Source organism: Ochotona curzoniae, unplaced genomic scaffold (assembly GCF_017591425.1).
Source record: "Ochotona curzoniae isolate NIBS_2020 unplaced genomic scaffold, NIBS_Ocur_1.0 contig_3368, whole genome shotgun sequence".
NCBI classification, from domain to species: Eukaryota; Metazoa; Chordata; class Mammalia; order Lagomorpha; family Ochotonidae; genus Ochotona; species Ochotona curzoniae.
The window spans coordinates 3,333,272-3,351,634 of NW_024465837.1; the positions used below are offsets into that span (position 1 = coordinate 3,333,272).

Genomic DNA, 18,363 nt, shown 5'->3' on the forward strand with positions numbered 1-18,363 from the left:
TGGGTTCTGGCTTTGGACTGGTCCAGCCTGAGCTGTTATGGATATTAGGGGCAGTGAACAGCTTATGAGTCCTCTGTCTGTTCCTTTCTATCACTTTGTAGCTCATATTAAAAGAAAGAGAGACATAAAGAAAGAGAGAGAAAGAGGGAATAAAAGCAAGAGATTTAACTAGAGTCAACATGTGGACTAGACAGATGATGGATAGATAGATGACAAGTAGATGGTTATATTTAAACAATGAATTGTAACATCATGTCCTTGAGATGTATAGGGAAATATAAATGAGTATTAGCTGATTTTAGAGATTTAGTAATTTTGATATGTTATAATGACATGTTAATTTATGTTTTTAAATAGATTTTTTTATCATTTACAGATGTATATCTTATTATCTATCCAGAAATTGCTAGATTCTAAAACCTTCTTTAAATGACTTTAGCAAAAGATAGAAGGGTTTTAGAAGCTGAAACAAGATTGGCAAATTATTAACCATTTGGAAGCTGGATGGCAGCAACAAATTATGAGGTTGCTCTTTCATATTTGTTTATACTCAAGAATTTTCATAATAGTTATGCAGCAAAATTAATGATGGGCACACTTTGGTTTTCTGGCTAACATTTCATCCATCACCTCCTGACTGGTACTAACTCTAATCTCATTCACAAGAGGGTCCACAGGAGAACAATTCCCTCAATTCTAACATATTCAAACTGCTTCACATTTTTCTCTACTTGAGTATATGTCAAAGACCGTTTAATTTTCTTTAGTACCTACGTGTTGCTGAACAGGGGTCACAACTTTATATTTAAGGTCCTCTTTTTTATGTTTTAGCTATTTAAAAAAATTATTAATTTGAAAGTCAGAATTATGTAAAGAGGATGAGAAAGAGAGGGGGAGAGAGACAGAGAATAAGAAAAAGAGAGGGAGAAAAAGAGAGAATCTTCCATGCACTGATTTACTCTGTCATTGGTCACAATAGCCAGGGTTGAACCAGGCTAGAGCCAGGAGTCAGGATCGTATTCCTGGTTTCCCACATGGATTCAGGAACCCAAGTACTTGGCATGTCTCACTGCTTGCCCAGACACACCAGCAAGGAGCTGGATTGGACCTGGAGCAGCCAACACTCAAACCAGAACCGATATGGGATGTTGGCACTGCAGATGGTGGCTTGAGTTGTTGTAGCACTGTCCTAGTCCCTACTTTTTATCTGTTACTAATATGATTTTTCGGTGTATATTCTCATGGGATTCCTTTTTTACAGTCTCTAAATCATCCTATACATGTTTTCACTTAGATCTTTAGGAAAAGTTTTTTGTTATAAGATGTATCTTTTCATTATGAACAGTTATTTTTCCTTTAATTCAAGAAAATAGAAAATGTGGTTTTCCTCTGTGCTCCTTTGTACTTCATATGATTTTCAAGAAAATATACTGTTTTAGTTTGCAAACTAAATCACTGCTATGTTGCCATTGGAATTGCATTAATTTAATTAAAACTAAGCTAATCATGCACTGCTGATTAAGGTTTCACCTAAATTTCATAGGCATACTGGGAAAGAAGTACTAATGTTTTAAGTTTATAAAAGATAGGAAGCTCACTGATATGGAACCTAAGGTTGGATCCAAATTTGTCTGGACTCTTAACCCCAACACTCATGTTCCTCCCTCATGTTTTCTGGGGAAGGCATTCAGCATAATGCTCACACACTGTTTGGGATGCCTGTGTCCTAAATCTACATGCCTGAGATTGAGTCCTGGTTCCACTTATTTTTTTAATATCTTCCATTTGAGATTCACGCCCCAAATGGCCACATCAGCTGGGGCTGCACCAGAACTAAGTCAGTGTCCAGGAGCTTCATTTGGGTCTCTCCCATGGGTGCAGGAGCCCAAGGACTTGGACAATCTTCCAGTGTATTTCCAAACACATAGGAGCTGGATCAGGGAGCTGGTGTGGGCTTTGGGGTTCTGGATTCAGCCTGGCCCAGCCCCCCACTGTTGTGAGCATTTGGGGATGAATCAGCTGATAGAAGATTTCTCCCTCTCTCTCTGTTTCTCTGTCTCTGCAAAACGAAATTTAAAAAAAAAAAATGCTTTTGAAAGCATGTTTCCTAATTAGTGATCTCAAAGTTTCTTTCTACTCTGTCAGCTTAAATCTTACTCTGGCTATTTAATGTGCACCTGAGAATGGATACCTATATACAAGTTTCCTGGCCTTGGTGTAGGCCCTGGATTCTTTCCAATCCTGTCTTTTTCACTATGCATTGTTGGATACTTGAAATAGTTATGTTTAAAGGATGCACTTCAATAACCCTCAACTTCCTGTTTTATTTATTTTCATTTCCTTAGATGAAAATGACAATTGATTAGAAAGGAATGTCTAATAATCCAAAGTTCATAAAAGATCTAGAACAGACTCCTAATTTCTATTATTATAGTTTTAGAGTCCATATTTCTTTACATCTAGCAAGGTACATATTTTTAAAAAATATTTATTTTTATTGGAAAGGCAGATTCACAAGGGAGAGCAGAGAGAAAGATCTTCTATCCTTTCATTCACTCCCCATGTGTTGCAATGACCAGAGATGAGCTGAATTGAAGCCAAGAACCAGGAGCAAATTCCAGATCTCCCACATGGGTTTAGGGTCCCAAAGGTTTAGGCCATCCTCTGCTACTTTCTTAGGCAACAAGCAGGAAGCTGGATTGAGACACAAACCGTCACCTATATGGGAATCCAGTGCTTGTAGGAGGTGGATTAGCTAATTGAACCAACATGCTGGACCCAAGCTATATTTTTAAAGTTTCAGATTTCTTGAATGTATAAGCATAGTAATGCCAGAGAAAAATCACTACACATTTTAAATTTTAATGAAAGCTGAGATTAGAATGGAGAAATAATTAATTTATCTAATCACATTCACTGGATTAGCTCAATGAACAGTATAAAATTAGTGAAGCAAAAAGTCAGATATTGAGTAAAAACAGCATTTCAAAATCTATGCATCCTTTGTCAGAGTACATAATCCATAAAATGTGACTAGTTGAATTATAACAGCAGTCCATTCCCATATTTCAACATGAAGAGAAGTGTTTCTATATTAATAATGATTGCTGATGGTTCTAACAGAACATGATTATTCCTCCCAGGGGCTTTGTTGGTATTTGTGTCCTGGGAGGAAACATGAGGTATAGTAATCTGGAATTTATGAAAGCTTATTCCTAGTGGTCTGCTAACTGTGCCTGGGTCTCACTGAGCCTGTGCACAAAGTGAAGTAAAGAAACACACCCTTTTAAGCCCAACTAGCTGATGCTTGGGCAATTTCCACCTCCAGTAGAACACTCCAGCTTCTCTCCCTACTGCTTTCCCTAGAGACAGCAAGTCATCCCAACTACTGCTCAGACAGACGTAGCTTTAAAAAACGCTCCACCCTTTATCATACTTCTCTGGCCTTTGTTTATTTTCTTTCTTTCTTTCTTTCTTTCTCTTTTCTTCCTTCCTTCTCTCTTTCTCTCTCTCTCTTTTTTCAAGTGAAGTTAAGTCTATTAGAAACATTTAAAAGAGGAGAAATGAGAAGAAGTGACTCTGGCAGAATCTGGATGAGAGGCAGGAAAATCAGCAGTCCTGAACTGCCACCTCACTCCTCTGCTATCACACCATCACGGAACACCCATGATAATCACTCAGGGAGCAATCTAAAAGCCCTAATGCCTGCACATCGTTCTCGGAGGTAATGATTTAATTGATCAAAAATAAGCCTTGAGCATCAGGTTTTTTAAAAACTATTTAATTATGTATTTATTTATGGAAAGTTATTAGTGACTCTGCAGAACCAGTAGGATTGATCATCACTGCCTGGCGTGTCACTGAGAGATCAGGGCAAGTCTGCACTAAGGCTTACTTCTAACAAGACATAAAATCATTTCAAACAGGGACAGCCCAGAATTTGTTTGGTTGTTTTGATGTGTTTCCTGCAGTACTGACTCCCTGGTCTTTAATCTTCTGACATGGAATTTCATCACAAATGGTTCCACCAATGAAATACTCCCTAAAGTAATGTCACTTTGAGCCCACACACTTAGGTTTATTTTGAAGCAAAGAGCATTTGGCTCAGAGGTTAAGACATCAGTTAGGAAACCTGTGTCCCACAATGGAATGCTTCCTACGAGTCCTGCTTCCAATTCAGCATCCTGTTGATCCGCGTTGTGGGAAGCAGTGAGTTATTTCAGCTTCCTGTTGATATGCGCTCCAGGAGGCAGTGAGTTAAAGCTCAGGTACTTGTGTCCCTGCCACCCAGGTGGGAGACCTGAACTGAGTTCTGGATTCCTGTTTTTTTTCTAGCCCAGCCCTGGCTGTTGAAGGCATTTAGGAAGTGAAGCCTCTGATGGAAATTTTCTCTCTGTCTCCCTGTCTCTACCTTTAAAAGAACATAAAAACTAATAATAGTAATAATAAATTAAATTGAAACATACCACAGCAAAGCATGTCACTCCGATGCAGTGTCTATTTAGAGTTAAAAGCACTTGAAAATAGCAGGTACAAGGTCACTCTGACCTTCATGCTGTTTCTTAAAAAAGGAAGTGATTTCATGTGAAAGATGTACTCCATTACTGGAAACAAAGCAACAGTGTTACTATCAAGACAGGAAGCTGAGGCTGAGAGATTTATGCATAGATTCTATTACAATAACTTCCATCTTCTACCACGTTGGCATAACTTAGTTGTTTTCCCATGACTATATATTTTGTCCAAATCAACATGAAAGTGTTTAGCTCTTTGAGCTTCCATTTCCTGAGGAAGGCTCACGTGCCACATAAAGCTTATGTTCCCTCAATTTTCACATTTTTTCCTGTTTATCTCTCTTATAGTAATTTAATTTTCTGGTACAGCCAAAACAACAAAAACAGCTAAGAGGGCAGAGGTAAATGCTTGCCTTTCTACAATTTTAAATTCAGTTTCTCATGAATTTCATCCAAATGAGGTAAGCAATAGAAATAAAACCAAGAATGCCTCAATGTAAAATCAGGGTAGTAAAGATTTTCACAATGCTGATATATCTGAAAACTTTAAAACTTTGCTCTAGAGTATCCTCGATAAGCAAGCCAAGGAAGGACAATTCCTAGGTGAAACCTGTCTTCCTGGAAGACTTGATCATGAACAGAGGAGGAAGATTCATACAGATACAGGATAAGTTGGTTTGGGGATTTGCAGAATTTACTGAGAATCAAGCTTTAAGAGATATGGAATTCTCTGTGACGAAGGGAAGACAGTGCTACACACTGTAATGATTAGTTTCAGGATGATTGTCCTGCAGGTGCCTTGTCTTCAACGTGGTCAAGGTGCTCTTGCAGGTCTGATCTAAGCAATTTCCCAAATCCATAGAACTTGTACCTACTCATACATGCATTTCCACATGCAAATTTCCTATTGTTTCTCTTTCATCAGTCTCAAATCCACAAAATGTAACATATCAAGTGCACGGGTGTTTAAATAAGGTACTTCTTTTCTACTCAGTTGGGGAAGAATTAAGCTTAAGTGATTATAAATTTCTGGTTCTAATAATCCACTTATATTTCTATGCAAATGGTTAAAATTCTCAAAACATTTTGAGTTGCATTTGCTTTTTAGTATTCAACACTTAAAAATATTAGGAATTACATGACCATATAGAAGTCTTTCTTTTAGTTATTTTCCACACCCTTTTTTCCTACTTAAAAATGTTACTAAGTAGGAAAGTGGCCTGACATTCAGCTAAATGTGATGCCAGCCTACTCTGCAATGTTATGTCTGTGACTTCCATGGAATTTAATTCCTTTTCCCCAGGACTCCCACTGATTTTAATATCATATGCTGGGAAAAAAGACAAAAAGGAAAGAAATTCAATAGGCTCTTTCCACTGGTTTGTAAGTTAGCCTTTGAAAAACAGTTGTAGCAAAAAAAAAATTTTCGTATTTGGGCTTAAACATCTGATTACCTCCTATTTTTGTTGAGGAATTAAAGAGAGCAGCAATCATAGGAAGGTGGTGAGAATGGAGCATTTTCTAGTACTTCAGTACGTGAACTCTGCCTGCCCTCTGACCTGGCCTCTAGTTTCTGTCATGTTTATGAATTTATATTCTTCTTATCCTTCCAAGCTCTTGACCAAATGGACTAAATGGCTGGAGATGAGTTGAAGCCAGGAGCTTCGGGAATTTGAGTCATCCTCTGATGCTTTCCCAGGTTTTAAGCAGGAAGCTGGATTGGTAATGGGGCAGCCAGGACTCGAACCTGTGCCCATTTCTGCTAGTGATGCAGAAAGAAGCATAGCCTACTACACAAGGGTACTGATCCCTTTTACTTTTTCTCTTCCTTTTCTTTTTCTTCTATTTTTCTTTCTTCCCTTTTTCTCTCCCCCTCTATTCTCTTTCTTTTTCTCTCCCTCTGTTTCTTTCCTTCCTTCCTTCTTTCCTTCCTTCCTTCCTTCCTTCCTTCCTTCCTTCCTTCCTTCCTTCTCTCCCTCCTTCTTTTTCTCTACTTACCTCCTTTTTTTCATCACCTTCTTTGCTGAAATTAAAGTATGTGATCTGTCTCCTGATTGGACACTCACAGGTTTGCCGTTCAAGCTATAGCCATCTTTTTGAAAATGTCTAACTCATTGGATTTGTATGTTCATACTTACATGTCCAATCAATATTTCCAAATAAAGGTCTATATCGAAGACTGAAATTCTATGACCATGGTGCAGTCTCCATTCCAAAATGACTCTAGAATTTAGATTCTTGGTGTTTGAATTTCTCAAATAGATTTGGCCATAGAAATCCTGAACAGACAATTTTTAAAAATAGGATTGGTTTGATTGAAAGGACATGATTGGTATGATTTGCTGGAATTCTTCTATGTAGAGCCAATTCTAGTCTAAACGGATCATATATATAAATATATGTTTAATAAAAATGTTTTGTCATTAAGTGTTTGTGGATATGTATATATATACATATGTGACTAAAATAAATGGAAAGACATACACATCTGTAAATAAGTCTAATTCTCTAGCTTTCATTACTGCCACTAAGATGAGCTGTGCTAAACTCTATTACAAATTACAAACTTTCATCTATGGCAACTACAATTTTTTTCTCAGGAAAACTCTGTTGTGTTTCCTGAAATCATTGAGCTGAGAAAAAGATACATGTGCACTTTTATGCTAGATACCTTCTAGTCTATGAAAAAGACACTCTTTTGGCCTTTGTTTTCTCTATACAGAGCTATTGTCTCCTAGTTCTACCTTCTTCTTCCAAAAGCCCTGAATCATTCGCATTTCAGCAAAAATGGCTTTTACAAGTGGCCATGATGTCACCTATTTCAGACGCATTCTGACACAGATTAAGGGTTTTAGTTAGGTACCCACCCACAGATGTTATGCTTGTAATTAGCAGCTTTCATTAAAAGGTCTGGCCTTTGGCAGCATTATCTCATTAGCGCTTGTAAATTCTTCACACAGAGGCAGGTGTCAAATGTCACAGTATCAGTTTTACAGAGAATGAAGGCCAAGGCCCAGGAAGCTCCTGCTGTCCTGCGCTGCCCTCCAAGCATAGCAGAGGAGCAGAGCGGAGAAGCTGTCCACTGTGTTTGGCCACTGTCTCAGAAGACCGTGGACTTAACTGGACCACCACCATCATCCTTCTCAAGTACCGAGCACCTGTACTCCATGAATTCCACATAACTCCTAATCTTTGTCCTGGGTCCAGAGATGGAAAGAGAGAAAGAGAAGGCCTCAGAGCTCTTTTTGCCATCTTGGAGGCCTCTTGGGGACAAGACTTCTACAAGCAAGTACTGCTGGAAGTCTGTGGTGCAGGACATTTGTTTTTGTTGGTAAAGTGAAGTCTCCCAAATTAAACTGAACACACAGCTCTTCCTAAAGCTAAAAGTGTTAATGCCTGAGCCAGAACTGAAATCTGTTTAGCTGAGAGATGTACTTACCTGTTCAGACCAAAGAATAGCACAGTGACTGCTAACAATAAACCCAGCAACAGCTGAGTAATGTGTGAAGGGGTAACGTGCTCATGTAAACAGAGGCATAGCTCATTCCAAATCCCAATGCAACCTTCCTGTGTGACACTGTACCCTTCAAGGATTTAAACTATTGCAAAGTTAATAAATAATAATAGATTTGTTCTCTTGTAAACGAAGGAGGAAAAATAATGAGTGAATTGAAGGAAGGAAGCATAGAAGAAAGAAAGGATGGGCCTTTGAAAAGAGCTGACTGAACAACAACGAAAAAGGTAAGTTCACATAGAAGTTAGTAAAAGTCATCCAAAGACCAAAGGAAGGAACAGGCCTTCTGGACTTTCGCTTCACTTTGCATTCCAGAGCTTTGGGAGAGGAGCTTTTCAGACTTCGCTTATGATCCTGAAGTTCCTTGCTTTCTGTACTTTGGGTTTTCCATTGGAGAGGTTAGCTATCACAAGGACCCTGACAAACCCTTTTTCAACAGACCTTACAGTGCAAATTCTGCCATCTAGTGGTCTGAAAGAAATCCAGCGACAGAGGCCCAAACATTGATGGAAGTAATTGCCAGTCACTACCTGTCATTTTACATACAAAATGAGATAACACGTTCATTCTAAAGTTGACTTCTTGCAACATTTAAAACCCTTCAGCTTTTAGGGCTTGTTTATTTTCAATTTGTTCCAAAGACAGAGATCTTCATTTTGTTGGTTCACTCTTGTAGACACTACCAGCCTGATGTGGGTCAGATTAAAGGCCAGAGCTCAATCCAGGTTTTCTATGTGGGCGGCAGGGACTCAAGTACTTGCCCATTCACCTGCTGTCTCATGGGTTGTGGATTACCAGGAAGCTGGGTGGGAAGCAGAGGTTGGACTCGAAACCAGACATCCTAACAAGTGGATGTGGGCGTCCCAAGTGGTGCTTAGCCTCTTCCTCAAATGCCTGCACCTCTATCAATTTTTAAAATATGCTTTTATCATATCCAAGTTTACGCTTTGTGGTAATTAGCTCAAAATGCAGCTACAGATATTAAATAGTATGTGTGAAATAAGATTTATTAACATTGCTTGCAGCATTTTAGTATGATATTGAAAAACTTAATACAGAAATCTCTTCATCAAAGTTCAAAGTAATTTCCACCTATTATCTATGTCTCTGCTACAAGAACTTTGTGAAGCAAAAAATGCATCCGTCATTAGCCCATTTTATGGATGCCATTACTGAGAGTGATGTAGTCACTTGGGATATGAGTCTTTCCTATCTCTCATACACTGGATTCTTCTTCAATCTTTTCAATCTAGAGTATAGAAGCAGTGTTGCTCTTTTTCATTGCAAGGTAAAGTGCATATCTTCCCCAAGAAAGGACTCAAGAAGCCTTATTTGAGCAGGGTTGCCAGTACAGCGCCTCCAGGCCAGGGCTGAAGAACACCTGTCTTTCCAAGGGATCTGCACAAAAGATTCTTGTCACCTCTTCCCTTCTTTTTCATTTCTTCCTGTCCTCTTTTTCCCTTTCTGTCCTTTTTGTTAAAAATAAATTTTTGTTGAATATTATCAAGTAACAAGTCCAACGTTGGGCCCCAAATAAACATATTCTTCACATTGGCCTACTTACTTTGGCTTTCAGCTTTGTATCTCCCTGTAGCTAACAAGTCATTAAGGATATTCTGGTTGAAGACCCCAGATAACAAGAACATTTGATGGAGACTTCCATTGCCTTAGCCTCTTCTGGGGTTAATGATTGGGGACCATTTGTTAGTATGTATTTTGAAGCTCATAATATGTGTGAAAGTAATTGCTTGTGCTGACTTTGTTTCTACTGGAGAACCCCAGTTTCCTTTTATTTTTATGATTAAAATGTATTTTATATTACAGGAAGACTGGGACCTGATCAACAAAAGGCCCAAGGGATCTGCAAAATAGAAAAATCAACATAACTCAATCATTTCCATTTACGTGTTTCAACTATTCACTTTCCATTACTACCTATAGAATTGTTTCAGCGGTTGGTATTATTGTATTGCAGTGGGTTAAGCTGACACTTGCAACATTGGCATCCCATATGGGCAACAGTTCAAGTCCCTGCTGCTTCGCTTCCAATCCAGCTCCTTACTAACGTCCTGGTAAAAGCAGCAGATCATTCAGGTGCTAGGACCCCGGCACCCATGTGAAAGATCTGCGTGAAGCTTCCAATTCATGGTTTCAGCTTGACCCAGCCCTGGCCGTTGAGATCACTCAGGAGGGTGAGCCTTACTGGTTGGAAGACTTCTATCTCTGTATTCTCCTCTCCTGCTCTAACTCAGCTTTTCAAATAAATAAATAAATCTTTTTTAAAAAATTGGTTTGGTAAAAAAATTTATTTTTCAAACAACTTCTGTAAATATTAAAAGGATTTTTTTGCTTTTTTTTTTAACCTGCTTAGAGCTAGGATAAAAGTCATTGCCTAAGATTGGAGGACACCTGCCTCCAATTCCAACCTTATAACTCACCAGGCGTGAATCAATAAAAGCAGTAAAATAAATGAGTAGAAAAATCTTTCATTTGGATTATTCTTTTTCCATACACACTATTATTTAATTTTCATAACCTTATTTTGCTATCCATTTTCTTATCCATCTACTTTAGAGGGTTACTGTGACAATAAAAGAATAAAAGACGTTTAAAACCAGAAAACACTACTGAGTGATATCCTACCATTCACATGCGAGTCGGTTTGGCCATGTTTATATGACAGATCAGAGACAAAGAACACAGCTGACTTCATTGGTTAGCTGTGTGAATCTGGAGGCAACATACCAAGTTCTCCTAAATATCTCAAACCCGAGCATGCTTCCTCCATAAATTAAAAACACTGAGTAAACAACCAGTTGTTTTCAGATGAAAGAAATACTGACTACGGATCTGTTTCCCAATTGAGCATCTAAGAAATCTGAGCTAGTCCTGGATGATTCCAAGTTGTTTCTCCTCTATCAGGGCAGTCAAAACATCTTCGAGTGGACGCAGTTATGGGGAGCTGTATTTTCCCCTGGGGACATGCTCCCGTGGGAATGACCACATAGCCTTCTCCGGCAGTGCCAAAGTCTATTGCCTTCGTTCCAAAGGAAACAGCTACAGGAAGAGATTGATTTGGAACACACACATTAACATGTTACTTTGTTATACTCTTCTTTTGTTTACTTTCCCCAGGATATTTTCCTCACAGTGAGGCATTCTCCAAACACATCATGTGGTCAGGAAAATCTAGGGATACTCAAATGCTTGAAAGCATTTCCCTTTCAGCTCACAATGCTTTACGCGCAGAAATAAAATGCTTTTCAATCACAACCGCCTCTCTCAGCACCCCATGCCACGCACAGATGGAACCTGTCCAATCACAGTAGAAAATTCTTAAGCTCAGAAAGAATCAAAGATTTTCAAAACATTCTGTCAGAGTAAAAAAAAAATGCACTTACCTGGGCAATTATGTCAGCAATTTCTGAATAACTGTGGCATCGTCCCACACAGGACCGAGCCAGGAAGTCTTCTATCAGCCTTGTTCCAATGCCGTAACCCCTGTGCATCAAGAAGAGCGCTGTCTGAAAACAATGCCTCACTAATTAGTAAAGTCTCTCAACTGAAGAATTGTTCCATAGGTTCAGCATTTGCACAAACAAGTAACAAACTAAACCCAAAGTGACAACCTTTGGAAGTGGGCAGACTGCCAAAGCGGAGAAATAGTATCTGATCCACGTAATAGTCATTTGGCTAGAAAAGAGATTGAATTAAGTCTAATTTTGCTAATTAAAAATAAAGAAGACAGGTATCCATAGCCTAGTGTTTCCCGTGGGTAATAGGCTTTCTCATCATTTGCCATGGACAAACCCGAATGACAGTGTAGCTAACTTGTCTGCCCTAGGTGTGGTATTTGATGCTTATTCTCCTCTGAGCACGGTTATCACAGAGGAAGTGCAGGCATTGTCAGGATGGGCTTTGGAGAGAGGGGAAGAAGGGAATAGAGAAGTCATTGTTCTGTTGACAGCAAAGGTTTCGGTAGCTAGGACTTTGTTGTTTACAGGGGAAAAAGTCAGGTCTAGTCAATTTGTGTCATTACAGAAACACGCAAACTATAGGAGGTGGGGGAAGACAATCGCATCACCCAGTAACTCCACTAATTAGAAAAGTTTAAGCTGTACCTGACGCACAGTTCTGCAAACGTTTTTCTGAGACAGTGTAACAACGCCTTACTCTCACTTCTCCATAGAAACTACTAAAGAAATCCTATCTGCAGCCCCCCAATATCTTACTCTTCGATTAATGTTTGTTAAAACATTAATTAGCTAACACTCAATTAGCTAACCAGTGATGGCTTTTTAAGTCAAATAAATGAATTTTCTTTGTTTTCCACTACTATTCTACAAACAATGTAAATTTAACACCAGTAAACTAAGATGGGATAAATATTAGAAACGCTGTTAGACACTTTAATAGCTTCCATAGCTAAAGAAAGTTAGGGGACGAAGTAGCTGCCCACGCCGTAAGTGAAGGAGTGTGAAGGTTTATGTTTATGCTTCTCACCGCTTTAGATGAAATGCAACATAATAAACTAGCAAATACATAAATAGCAAAAATACTTTCCTAAAAGGAAAAAGGTGACTAAGCTCCTAGAAAGGGAAGAAAACATAGTCAATAAGAGAGAAAACATAAAAAAGATTTTCATGGTTTTTTTCAGGATTCTAGCTGGAAACACAATGAACTATTCTAAAAAGCTTTTAAAAACCAGACGAAATTTCCTCTTCAAACTGCCAAAGTCGTACATATTTTCCAGTCATTGTTAAAGTCAGGATCCATAATTAAGAGGTTCAAAAAATATTGACAGGTATTTTATTTTTGTTGGGCAGTAATCTGATGATCATATAATTATTTTGAGAAAATTAAAGGATTGAATTTGTGTAGGAGGGCTCTTCATTAGCAAAGATAAGGAGACGGGTTTTATTTAAACAGGAAGGAGTGGACTTTTATATTTAATTTTTTTAAGAAGGCAAGCACAGTAATGGTAAAAAAAATTTCAAAAACAACACAGTGCTATAGGAAAAAAGAAATTTCCTTTAGCCTGTGTAATCTGCTCTCAGTCTTCCTCCTCAGTAATTCTTCACATATTTCCCCATGTAGTGTTTATCCTATGTTTCTGTGAGAAGGGAGTCATGTTAGAATAAAAAAACTCCTGAAGAGTCAAACTAGATATTTCACCATATTCTGAAAGAACAATTTACAATTTCAGTTTTTCTTCATCCTTTGCTTGAAAATGGCTGGCCAAGAAATGATTTCAAGTAAAAGGCAAACATTTCACACTTCATATTCACGGCACATGAAATTCCTTCCTATTACTTTGTGCTATCAAGCTAAACGGCAGTTCTAAGAAATTGCGTTCAGCTTTGAGATGTGAGTCACTGAAGTGGAAGAAGAGCCAGTGAAGCCAGCAGAGGTGGGAAAATGCAAATGACATTAACAAACAACAGACACCGTACAAGGATGAAAGACTCCTACTTGCATTTTGTCTAAATATTTGTTCACATCTTCATCTTTCTCATAATCCTTACACAGTTGGGCAACCAGAGCTCCATAGGTGAGGACAAAGAGATCTTTGTTCTGCAGAAAAACAGATAATTTTATGTGACAAGCAAAGTTACAACAACATACTACTATATTTCTTTTCAAATAAAATGTTTGGCAGCAGCATTAGACAACATGCCTAATTTTATTCATCATTTTATTATTGCAACAATTCTTACTTTTGAGAACAAACTTAAATCATATAAGTACAAAAACATCCCTTTCTATGCATTTGCTTACATAATTTATGACATTTTTATGAAGGAAGGATTTTTTTAAAAAAAGATTCCTTTACTTAATTTCGGTGGAAAGGTAGATTTACAGAGAGAAGTAGAGACAGAGAAAGATCCTCAGTCTGCTAGTTCAGTCCCCAAATGATGCAATAACCAGAGCTGAGCTGAGCTAGAAACCAGGAGCCAGGAGCTTCTTCTAGTCCTGTATGCGAGTGCAAGTTCCCCAGGGTTGGGCCATCCTCTCCTGCTTTCCCAGGACTCACACTAGGAGCTGAATGTGAAATGGAACGTCAGGACATGTCAGCATTTTTTAGGCTAAGGATTGGCTAATTGAGCCATTGCATTGGCCAGAAAGGATTTTAAAATACTATTTATAAGTTCCTATTTTCTTATAAAGACTTTTGACACATGCTGCTTATACTTTCAGCTGGAAGGCATAATTGGATGAAGTTTGTCATGAGCCTGTACAATCCCTAATAGATCTCTGATCTTCCAAAGAGGGCAAGCCTGGCTGTATTTACAAGATTTCCCCCTTCGTATTACTTAGAGAATGAAGAAGAATTCATAGTTTCGTTATAAATCCCCAAACTGGGTCCCATTTTTAGTGTGAATTAGAAATGAAAACCAGCACCAGTGTTGGTTGAAAACCCAACAATTTATAGTGAGTTTAGCACAGATGAGTTGTAAATACGAGAAAGAGGAAACACAAGCTCAATCAATCTGTTTCTAAAATGTTGCTTTAACTTCTGCTAGACAATACTGTCTTATCTTGAATAAATGTTCTTGGTCCCATACACATGAACGAGGCTTGGGAGGATGCTGTGAGTCCAGGGACCCAGCCACTGTTAGAGAAGGGCGTCTCAGAATCTGGACCTCCACAGTGACATGGCTTTTATTTCTGAGGTATTTACAGGAAAGCACTGCCTGGAAGAGAGGTGACTGGGTGTAGGGAGAACATAGGACAGAGAACCACTGCTGAAAACAGTTCTATTTTCTGCATAATTTTGTATTTTTACAGAAGGTCAGATGTGGATTAGAAGTTAGAATTGTCCAGATGTCTTGGATAGACTAGCCTGTAGAGGGAAGATAGAGCCTTATAGTATGTACTCATATTTAAAAAGAAAAAAAAGAACAAAATGACAAAAAAATCAAACAAGGGTTCCCATAAAATATATAATTTGATTCATAAGCTGTCCTTGTGTATAGGTTTATATGATAACAAATATGCTTCTTCAGTGTGCCAGAGTATTTTTTTATCACTAAATACATTTTGAATAGAGAAAAATCTAAATACATATGTAGCATATTTGGAATATCTTATATGGAAAAATCTAAATTAAAATGCCATAAATGCATGTGCATTATATGCATTAGTTAATATTGTATAAAGTACACTAAGTACATATAATTTTAACATAGGAAAATAATGAGTTTAGTAATATGTTTATTAGAAAGCAGGATGTGACACAACTAAAGTGAATAAAAAAATACTGTTGCACAAAATGTTGAGAGTTACCATGTTTTAATTTTAATTATTTTCTTATCTAAATCTTTTGAGAACCAAGCCACTCATAAGAAATACCTACAGATTATAACTGAATCATCTGCCGACACATAAGGTTGGCACTACTATGTGCCAATTCCCTGGCAGGAAATAAGCAAAAATATATGGTGGGGTGGAGGGAAATGTAGGAAAACAGAGAGAAGTTGGGGAGAGAATAATAATAATGATGTGTTTATTACCACTGAAAATAAAACAAAAGAATTTGATAAGACAGAGAAAAGAAGAGCACTCACGTGACACTCTTACCAATTTGTGATTAAGGGCAAAGTAAAACAAAAGCTTCTCTCTCTCACTCTGTCTGGTAGGTACTACTTCATTTTAAACATTTTTATTTGCAATTGACTTGTAAGGCACATTAATCCTCATTTTCACATTCTTTTTCATGGCCATGAACTGTGTCTGAAACTATACGTCCATCTGAATCTCAGATTCCTAACCTGGATGCCGGAAAAGGCCAATGTAATTTAATCTTCATTGTTTTCATAACAGTAAGCAACCATAATTTTCTTGTGTGAAAAATATGAAACTATCAGTTATTTCAGAAGACACTGAATAGATGAAGATAAAAATGTTTTGACATATCAATTGATTCAGGGACAATGTGACCTAACTAATACATATATTACATTTAAAATCCTTAAAGAAAAATAAAGCAACATGCCAGAGGGTGCATCTGTAGGCATTTGCAATTGGGGTGTGCCTGTTAGTCACAGTAGTTCTAAGTGCCCAAGCCTGAAATTACTTAATTATACCAAATGCCCATCAGCTAAAATAATTAACATGGCTTTACACTTAACCATGACTTTTCACATCTGAAACGCCTCAAAGGTTGGAACTGTAATAAGAGATGATTAAAGAAAAATATCCTAATCAAATCTGCAATAATTAGGTTTAAAAAAATATATTTGGATTTGGAGTGTATGAGCACTTACCAAAATTACAACAATGAATATTTATATTTAAGACTAAAGCATGTATTTTTAAAGGCAGTTATAAATATTTAGTAAGGTGATCTATTTCTGTGGTTTTCAACATAATACAATTATACTCATTTAATTCATGAAATACGAAATTTTAAAAAACTGGTTAATCTTTTCATATTTTCTGTAAGACACAAAAGTTTGAAGCTTTTATAAATAACATTAGTCCAAAAAAGTCAACCTCAAATTTAATTTGAGCTTATTTTCTATTAACAGTATGTAAGAGATCATTGATACTGTTCCCTGAGGTGTCAGCTGCTTGACTCCATGAAACACATCTTTTGCTCCGCCGAAAAATTCTACTTATAATATCACTTCGAAATAAGTCAGAAACCCTTGCAATTCAAAACATTTTTCTCTATAAAGGTATCTTACTATTTTATGGTATTCCGGTCTTCTCTGTGGAGGGCGAGACATAATTCTTGACAGATGGAGTATGGCCTTAAGCTTTTTCGCCTGTGCCTCAGAGATGTAGCAGTCTTTGTTTTGTTGTTGTAGGTTCCTTCTCTGAGACAGGAGAGCTGCTTCTGCACTCTATTGCTTTTGTACTTGGTAGAAATAAAGAGGGGGAAAAATGGGAATAGAGCTGTCTTGTGGTCCTAGAACTTGCCACCAATCAGATACGCGCTTCACTTGTGAGCAAAGAGCCATATCCCAAAGCCGTGAAGTCAGACCAGAAGTATTGAGACACTAAAAATTCTTTAGCCCAAGGGAGTTCAAGAGTGGTGTTTTGTTCTCATGCCAGGGCATTGTTGTAAAATCACAAACAGAAACCTTTGCAATCCAAGATGGATCTAAATGCTAGCATTATTCAGTCTTGTATTGATTGTTATATGAATCAGTGATGGGCTCAGCAATCCATTGGCGTTAAATACTGAGTTCAGACCTGATCAACTTCAATGGGTATCAGATATTTTCCAAAACATAAAACCCTGTCTTATATGTTTATAATACTTAGGTTTATCCAGTAAACATTTCTGGGTTTTTTTTTGTTGTTGTTGTTTGTTTTTGTTTCTGTTTTTTGCATAACCAGCAGTCAGCAATATTAAAGAGAGGCAGAATGAATGATATTTTGTAGGAATTTCTCAAGATGGGTGTTGTACTCCTTAATAATGCATGATGCCTCTGGGAGAGACAGCAAGCCCTTAGCTTCCTTTCAAATAGCGCCTGCTGAGATGTTAGGTATTGAAGATTCTATTTATGCAGAAATGTAGATATTTAAAGTTCCCAGAACAGATCTCTCTTTCTGGACAAGTGCAAGTTGCAGAAGCTTAAAATCAATCCAGAAATAGAAGCACTAAATTCTGTTCAAGATCGTGGTTTCCTGAGGGAATTAGTCGCTTCGGCAGCACAAATACTACAAAAAAAAAAAAAAAAAAAAAGAGTGTGCTATAGTTTCGAGAATCAAAGAAATCAAAGAGAGCTGGGAAGGTTCAAGCTAAATTGCAGTGCCACCAATTAGTGGCTGTGTGGCCTTGGGCAAGCCATTTTATTGTTCTGTGGCTCAATTTCCACATCTGTGAGATAGTAATAATAAACTCACCTCACAGAAAAATTGTGAGTATCAAAGAGGTAATGTATACTATAAAACACATTGTAATACAGTATGTAAAAACTAATTTAGGGGTGCTTATTGTGGCACAATGGGTTAAGCCACTGCTTGGGACGCCCATATCCTGCATCCTGAATGCTGGTTCGAGTCCTGGCTACTGCTTCTAATCCAGCATCCTGATAGTGTCCTGGGGGGCACCAGAGGATAACTCGAGTTCTTGGGCCCTTACCTCCTACCTAAGCTCCTGGCTTCAGTGTGGTCTACCCTTGGCTGCTGTGGGCATTCAACGAGTAAGCCAGAAGATGGAGGATCTCTTCTCTTTCTCTTGCTTTTCCACTGCCACTCTGCTTTTCAAGTGCATGAAAGTAAATAAACATCTAAAAAGAAAACTATTGTAAGTTATTTCTGTAGGTGAATTTGTTGAATGGAAGTCTATCAAATTTAAGATATTTCAGGGCCTAGCACGGT

General features: G+C 37.8%; 1 protein-coding gene across 1 annotated transcript in view; it reads right to left on the bottom strand.

Moving 5' to 3' along the window:
* Nucleotides 1–16,760, bottom strand: part of TRAPPC3L (trafficking protein particle complex subunit 3L) — a 31,567-nt gene extending 14,807 nt beyond the window's left edge. Inside the window, exons 1-3 of the mRNA XM_040979990.1 lie at nt 16,719–16,760; nt 13,505–13,602; nt 11,430–11,529 (exon numbers count right to left, since the gene is read on the bottom strand). Of these exons, the coding sequence (XP_040835924.1) occupies nt 11,430–11,529; nt 13,505–13,602; nt 16,719–16,760 (240 nt within the window). The remainder of the gene's footprint in view (nt 1–11,429; nt 11,530–13,504; nt 13,603–16,718) is intronic.
* Between the last annotated feature and the right edge of the window lie 1,603 nt (nt 16,761–18,363).